General features: G+C 48.5%; 1 protein-coding gene across 1 annotated transcript in view; it reads right to left on the bottom strand.

The window, feature by feature from the left end:
- Window positions 1-298: 298 nt before the first annotated feature.
- Window positions 299-8,292, bottom strand: part of ANKRD60 (ankyrin repeat domain 60) — a 10,811-nt gene continuing 2,817 nt past the window's right edge. Inside the window, 3 exon segments of the mRNA XM_026652753.1 lie at window positions 299-612; window positions 4,392-4,557; window positions 7,275-7,405. Of these exon segments, the coding sequence (XP_026508538.1) occupies window positions 299-612; window positions 4,392-4,557; window positions 7,275-7,405 (611 nt within the window).

The following is an 8,292-nucleotide window of genomic DNA, read 5'->3' as shown; positions in this document are numbered from 1 at the left end:
AATTACCCCAACACTGAGCATTCCAAGGTGAGTTCACAGGCAGGTCTGAGCTCTCACTACTAAGTGTATTAATTAAATGGGTATGTAACAATTTTCCAGATCCCTATAACCTACAAATTAAGAGCGTGTCTGGGAGCTGTGCTGTCAAGCCTTCTGTCATCGAGGCTGCAGCATCACCAACACAAGAGCTCATTTAGTATCTGAACCACACAGATTCCCTCCTCCTCCCCAATATTTAACGTGTGGCTTTCTGGGAGAATTATTGACTGTCCCCTGAAACTGGCCAGCACTAAATAAATTAGCCCACGTGTATTTTAGCACGTGACTGAGACCTCTGTGTCCTGGAATCCGACTTCTGATGTAAGCTCCGACTTGGTGAGGGTGACGTGCTGCCAGTTGCTCTCTGCTGCCACTGGAAACGGAACAGTCTGCGTTCGCTTTGCTTCTGGCCCCAGAGGCGGGCTAGGCTCACTGCACTTTGTCCCTCATTGTCTGGGTCAGAAGTTTGTGCCCCCCAGCTGAGGAGCAGATCAATGCAGTCACATCGCCCCATGACAGTGGCAGCGTGAAGAGCAGTCCTCCCCAGTGGTGTTTTAGCATGCAAATCTGCACCTGCGGAGAAGATAATGCACACTCAGAACCCAATAAGCCAGAAGAGGAGAATGCACGTCCCTTGGCATGTTCAAGGACGGTGAAAATTAAATCCTCCTTAAGAAAGGATCTTGAATAAATCAACCTTATTTAAATTAACAAATATCTACAGGCCAAATGCTCTCTCTGCCTTGGTTCTGGGTAGCATCATGTCTGAGAACTGATATACACCTGTTCTGTTCAGGGCACCAGAGTCTGCCCATGCCTCATGTAGGGCACATGAAGAATTATTATTTAACCAGATTTTTTTCTGGAGCTCCTGATGGCTGATCAAACCGTTACAAGGATGCTCATCAGGAAGGGAACAGCCACCTTTATCAAGGTTGGGTGTGAGAACCTTGGACCGGAAGAGCATTGCTGGATCCTTTTCCTCACCTCTTAGCAGCTCCTCAGTAAGACATGTCAGTGATGATAAAGAAATGTCCTTCCATTGAGGGGATTTGGGTGACATGAGTAAACCACTCACGCTTTGCTCTTGTGTTGCATGGATTGACAGCCTGAATGGGTACAGCTGAGGCCATGTTATAAAAACATCGGGGATGCTCTTCAGTGCCATTTGTTAATACTCTAGGTTAAACTGTATTAATGTCTCCTTAATGTCAAGAACCACATTTTCCCAACTGAATCAATGTATCATTTATAAGATTCATGACAGTAAAATGTGTAAGGCAAATGTTGAATGGTAGGCACAAATTCCCGCACTCGACAGGACATGTGCAGAATCCTGCACTTAGGATGGAAGAATCCCATGCACTGCTACAGGCTGGGGACCGACTGGCTAAGCAGCAGTTCTGCAGAAAAGGATCTGGGGATTACAGTGGACGAGAAGCTGGATGAGTCAACAGTGTGCCCTTGTTGCCAAGAAGGCTAACGGCATATTGGGCTGCATTAGTAGGAGCATTGCCAGCAGATTGAGGGAAGTGATTATTCCCCTCTATTCGGCACTGGTGAGGCCACATCTGGAATACTGCATCCAGTTTTGGGCCCCCCACTACAGAAAGGATGTGGACAAATTGGAAAGAGTCCAGCGGAGGGCAACGAAAATGCTTGGGGGCTGGGGCACATGACTTACGAGGAGAGGCTGAGGTAACTGGGCTTGTTTAGTCTTCAGAAAAGAAGAGTGAGGGGGGATTTGATAGCAGCCTTCAACCACCTGAAGGGGGGTTCCAAAGAGGATGGAGCTCGGCTGTTCTCAGTGGTGGCAGATGACAGAACAAGGAGCAATAGTCTCAAGTTGCAGTGGGGGAGGTCTAGGTTGGATATTAGGAAACACTATTTCACTAGGAGGGTGGTGAAGCACTGGAATGGGTTACCTAGGGAGGTGGTGGAATCTCCATCCTTAGAGGTTTTTAAGGCCCGGCTTGACAAAGCCCTGGCTGGGATGATTTAGTTGGGATTGGTGTTGCTTTGAGCGAGGTGTTGGACTAGATGACCTCCTGAGGTCTTTTCCAACCCTAATCTTCTATGATTCTATGTAGTTCCTAGCTAACTTCAGTGGTGGGGTCAAGTATTTATTGAGGTTTAAAGCAATAGACTTCAGGATCTGAGCACAGCTGTTAACGATGGAGATTGCCTCACCAGAAGCAAAACAGTGATGGAGTAATACTCATGCAGTACAGATGGGAAAGTGTAGGGGTTGGATCACAGTGCACACTGGCAGCTGAAGTAGAAAGGCTGGCATACAGACTGCAAACCCCAGTGAAGCCAATAGAAAGGATCCCATTTTTTTCCAATGCACTTTGGATCAGACTCCTAGTGTCATATAAAGATATAATAAAATACAAAAACAGTGTTTGACTGGCCCGGCTTTTGCTCAGTATGGGAACAACCTGAGACGAAACATCTGGCTTTTCAAAGCACGTGGCTGAGTGTGTGATTTCTCATATATTGATTGCCTGTGGGCAAGACAAGCAAGGCTAGGTTTAGTTATGGGGGGGACACGACAGCTTAATAGTCTTGAGGAGCCAGTCAATAGCCTCGGAGTCACCAAGGTTCACCTTAAGAGGACTCCAGGGAGCCCATCACAAAAAGAGGACATGTGCAGCATCTTCCACATGCCCTACAGAGGGCTGCCCTGGTTGGTCTTATTTTCATTGTCAATTTTCATAGGACCAGCCGGATGGTGAAGTTATATATGGGTTAGATCAGGGATGGGCACATTTTTTGGCCCGAGGGCCACAGCTGGGGATGGAAATTGTATGGCGGGCCATGAATGCTCACGAAATTGGGGGTTGGGGTGAGGGAGGGGGTGATGGCTCCAGCTGGGGGTGGGGCCAGAAATGAAGAGTTCAGGGTGCGGGAGGGGTCTCTGGACTGGGGCAAGGGGTGGGGTGCAGGGGGGAGGGCTCCGGCTGGGGTTGTGGGGTTTGGGGTGCAGGAGGGTGCTCTGGGCTGGGACCAAGGGGTTTGGAGGGCGGGGGGGGAAAATCAGGGCTGGGGCAGGGGGTTGGGGCATGCAGGGGGTGTGAGGGCTTTGGCGGGGGTGTGGGCTCTGGGGTGGGGCTGGGGATGAGGGGTATGGGGTGCAGGATGGTGCTTTGGGCTGGGACCAAGGGGTTCGGAAAGCAGGAGGGGGATCAGGGCTGGGGCAGGAGGTTGGGGCACAGGGTATCAGGGGTGCAGGCTCTGGGTGGCGCTTACCTCAAGCAGCTCCCAGAAGCAGTGGCATGTCCCTGCAGTGGCATGTCCCCACTCCAACTCCTATGTGGAGGCGCAGCCAGGCAGCTCTGCGAGCTGCCCTGTCTGCAGGCGCTGCCCCTGCAGCTCCCACTGGCCACAGTTCCCAGCCAATGGGAGCTGCGGCGGCGGTGCTTGGGGCAAGGGCAGCATGTGGAGTCCCCCGGCTGTCCCTACGCATAGGAGCCAGAGGGGGGACATGTCACTGCTTCCGGGAGCCGCATGGAGTGGGGCAAGCCCCCTACCCCACTCCTCGGCTGGAGTGCCAGAGTGGGTCAAACCCCAGACCCCGCTCCCCGGCGGGAGCTCGAGGGCCGAATTAAAACGTCTGAAGGGCCGGATGCGGCCCCGGGGCCATAGTTTGCCTACCCCTGGGTTAGAAGGTAGAAAAACAAATCACTTCTTTAGTCTCTATAGCAGATTCTCCAAAGAAAACTAGGTGGGGAGGGGAATACCAGATTTTAAGCAAATAAGAATAACTATGTAAAGGTGCTGCAGACTGCAAACTTAACAGGTCCCAGCTGGTCACATGGCTGCTCCAGGCAGAGTATAAAAGGGAGGGGAAGGGTGCGTGTCTCCCCCTGGCTGGCTGCCAGCAGGGGAAATCTCTGGGGGTTATTGCCTAGTGGTTTTCAGTTGGTTTGCTTTTGTGTGTGACCAAGCAGGCCCTGAGGACAGGCCTTCAGCGAATAATTCTGGGTGCTTTTTCCCCCTTCCCTGGCTGGTGAAGCCACCCAAGAGCTGAAAGTGACTACAGGTGCTATGGGAATAAATGTGATAAATAACGACGAAATACAGTGGCTGAAGCTGAAGTCAGAAAAATCCAAATTGAAAATGAGATGCCCATTTTTAACCGTGAAGGTCATGAACTATAGGAACAGTTTACCAAGGGCTGGGGTGGATTCTTCCTCCCACTGAATGCCTTTCAAAAAGTTGACTTGCGCTTGAACTAAAGCGGGCATTTGGCTTGATTCAGGAATCACTGGGGAAAATTCTACCCCTGCCTTATGCAGGAAATCAGTCTAGATGATCATAAGGGCCCCTTAAAAATGAATGAATATTACCATTTTCCAGGAGAAATTCTACAGCTGGAATGTGGCCTCTGTGGCTGGCAACGTACAATGCCACGAATGCTCGGTGCGCGATCCATTCCCTTTTCTCTTCTGGTCTCAGGAACTGTGAATTTGGAGTGTTGCATGTGGATCCCTTTGTAACTCCTAAACTTATTAGCTGGAAAATAAATGAAAACATCACACAAATGCTGACCGATTAGTCAATCAATCAATTCCAATATTAAAGGTGTGTAGATACCTATAAAGACTCAAACTACAGGGTCTTACATTCTAAACTTAAAGTGACCCTTGGCTAGGCAGCTGCCTGTGCATTGGAACCAGGAAAAAGAAAAAAAGTCTAGAAGACTTTGGATCTTCAGGTCTTCTGGTAGGTGGAATTATAATTACAGCTGATCAGAAAAGATTTCCCCTCTGTACAGGAGCGGACTCACCCCTGCGGCGCCTCCTGCTGGTGACTTCCGGGAATTATCTCGTTCCAGCTCTGGAGCGCCCTCTGCAGGCCGGTGATCCGTGTCCTTCCCTGGACCCTGGTGCCCTGTTAGCTGGGGTGCTGCCCCCTGGCAGTAACCCCTTTCTCTCAGGGTCTCCCCTCCCCGGGAAACCCCCACCCACTATCCCCACCTCGCCTCAGTATAAGGCTACTGCCAGTCATCATCTAGCCCCCACACCCTGGGGCAGCCTACTCATCACTGGCAAGGTTGGGTTTGGACCTGCTGCCTTTGCCTACCCCTGGGCCGCCCTCTGCAACCCCCAGTTACCTGTTGGGCTTATGCTAGGCCGCAGCCTGGGGCTTTCCAGGCTGGAGCTCCCCGGCTCCTCTGCCTTTCCCCAGCCCTGCTCCATTCAGGTACCCTGTCTCTAGCTCCCGGCAACCAGGCCCTTCTCTCTCTGAATGCAGAGAGAGACTCTTGAGCTCCTGGCTCCCAGCCCAGCTGCGGCTGCTTCCCCAATCAGCCGAGGCGTGCTGCTTTCCTAGCAGCAGCCCTCTCGCAGTCGCAGCCCTCTCCCAGGGCTGATTTCAAGCCCTTCAGGGCAGAAGCGGGTGTCCACCCCACTACACCCTCCCATCCACCTCCACAGAAAGCTCTAGAGTTTTTGATGAAAAATCAAAAGCCAAAACATTTCAATTCTGAAAAGCTGCCATGGTGCCTCATGGGAGTTGTAGTTTAGGTGTCTCATGCTCAATAGGCTGGATTGCCTGGTCAGATTATATCTCCAATGATGCACCATCGTCATTCCTCTTGGTGAAGGGAGGTAACGTATCATGGCACTCTCAGGGTCGTTTAGTTGAAAATCCAATTTTTGGGCAAAAAAAAGTTTTTACGGGAATTTTTTTGACCAGCTAAAAGTATAATACATAAAATAATACACTGCATGTTTCATCTCAGAAGACACCATAGCATTTGTGACCCACTCCTATGTTGCCTGCCCAGCCGATACAGGATCGGTAGGAATTTTGGGTGCACAAGGAACATAGAATCAGGCCTTCAAACTGACATATACACTATAACCAATTTCAGTTTACCTAACAGTGAAATACAGCCACCTCTGGCTCAAAACATAGCAGCTACTTACCAGTGCATTGCAACATTACACAACAGTGTAGGACAGGAAGTGAAGAACACCTCTGTATCCATGTCAAACAGTTGTGGAAATGTAGATGAGCACAATGTAATTAGCCAAGTTGGAATTTAGCCAAGACAACTGGGTAAAGAGCCCTCCTAACATGCCATGGGATATTTCATAACCACAGCTAGTCAGGACCTTGAATTTACAGCACATTACCCTCTAATTCAGACCTGGGTTCAGTACTAATTCCAGAGAGAAGAATGCCATCTTCTGAATCACTGAAGACCATGTGTTCCACAGAGATCTCCCATCTCAGAACTGACCCAGCCAAAGCCTACTTATCTAGTCAAAGATCACAGCTCAAGATAGTATGGCTGCAGACCAATGGAACTCCCAGAAACTGTGGAGAAGATGCAGATTTTGCTACAATAGTTCCTCCCTTCCGTTGATTTTGGAAGCTTCATGAGCTTTGAAGGAGTCCTTAGCCTATAGTCCTTACTCAGGAGTCAGTGGATAAAGGACCACGTGAGATGGGTTATATTCACAGCTCTGCCATTGACTCACATGACTTTGGGCAACTCACATATCCTGTGTGCCTCAGTTTCCCTAGCTATAACTGTGATAATAAAGGTTTACTCACCTTTTTAAAACACTTGGGAGCTATATGGATGAAAAGTGCTATGTAAATACCAAGTATTATTATTATTGGTACCCACAGGAAAAGCATGGTGATAAAAAGTGTCAGAAGAGAAGAGATATTTAAAATAGTGGCAATTTGCAAGGAGAATAATAAAGACTCTCCCATGTGGTAGTATATTGATCAAACAGTAGTATGACTGTGGGCAGGAAAAAGAATTGGGAAATACCACTACCAAAAATAAAGCCAAATTGTAGTGGCGACAAAAGGAAGCCCACGACAACTAAGGCCATAGCTAACCAAAACAAGCGGGCTGGCTGCTAAAGCGAACCAACTGCATCAAAGATCTTCTCTCTTTAACTTCTTCCCTCCTTCCCAAAGCTGTTCATCCTCTTTGGATTCCCAGTTGTCCACAAACTTCCCTCAGAAATGGACGGACATATTGAAGTCCTGGAGTATTACTGTGGTCAACCTTTCATTGGGTTTTACCACTTGCAGGTGCTCAAGATCACCCCATTGGTTTTTGGCCTAGAACCCCATATATAGCCTCCCCACTATTTGCTGCTCTCTGAAGATATTCATCTAGTACATGAATCTTTTAACAATCCCCCTTTTAGAGAGTGTTTGCACAAAGCAGACCTATCGTTTACAAAAGCAATGGAATCAACCTGGGTAATATCTCCTTCAGCAGCAGCTGCCACGAGAAGCCCCCAGCCATCTTGTCGCCAGATGCGTATAGTAATTGTTCCGCCAGGGACAATATCATTGTACTTAAACGTAGACTCATCTGGCAGATCTACTGGAGGGAATGAAAAACAAGAAGTCAAGATAGCATTTGCAAAGAACTGGGTTATTAAGAGAGAAATGAATATGCACATCAACTGAAGAGATTCCCTCGCTACGAGACCATTAGATGGTGGATATCATCCATTTGAAAATCTCTTGGTTTTTCTCTAGTAAATCGAACATTGATCTGGCTTTGCTGTTTGCTCATTTATTGTTTTGAGAACTAGGTCGCAAAAGCACCCAGATGCACCATCCAGGATCAAAGCCCTATTGTGCTAGTGCTGTGCAAACACAAACACAAACACAGGCTCCCCTGCCTGGAATAGTTTATAATCTAAAGCCCTGATTCTGCAAAAAGCTCCATGTGAGTAGACCCATTTCAACACAGAGCTCATTGAAGGATCAGGGCCTAAGACGACATGTAACATATGAAAGGTGGAATGGTGCGGGGAGGGTAAGAGGTAAAGAGGGATACAGTCAAAATATATACAGAGCATGTGTGTGTCGCACACAACTGTTTGTTTTTTATTCTAAAAACAAAGGGGGCGGGGAGAGAAGGAGCTGTTTGTTTTGAAATGGGTGTTAAGGTATAGGTGGGTTTTGAGGAGGGGATCCCTGACAAACATTTGTATAAACTCTCCAAAAATATGAAGTCCTGCAGCAAAAGTAACTCTGGACAGTTATCACTGGGTTCTAAACAGCAGCAGGGAAACCGACCAGAAATCTTGTTAGTTTCACGGGGCTGCAGCTTGGCAAAGCTCTGAGCTGCCTTTCTGCAGGCTCAAGAAGAGGGTCCTGCTTCAGTTTGCACTCTGTTCACACTGGAAGGGTTTCACCAAAGCCTTAAGCACTAGCAGAGCCGGCTCTGGCTTTTTGGCCGCCCCAAGCAAAAAAAAAAAA

Source organism: Terrapene carolina, unplaced genomic scaffold, assembly GCF_002925995.2.
Source record: "Terrapene carolina triunguis isolate 2854851 unplaced genomic scaffold, T_m_triunguis-2.0 Scaffold130, whole genome shotgun sequence".
Lineage (NCBI taxonomy): Eukaryota > Metazoa > Chordata > Testudines > Emydidae > Terrapene > Terrapene triunguis.
The sequence above is the reverse complement of the archived record's forward strand: the minus strand, read 5'-3'. Positions and strand labels throughout refer to the sequence as shown.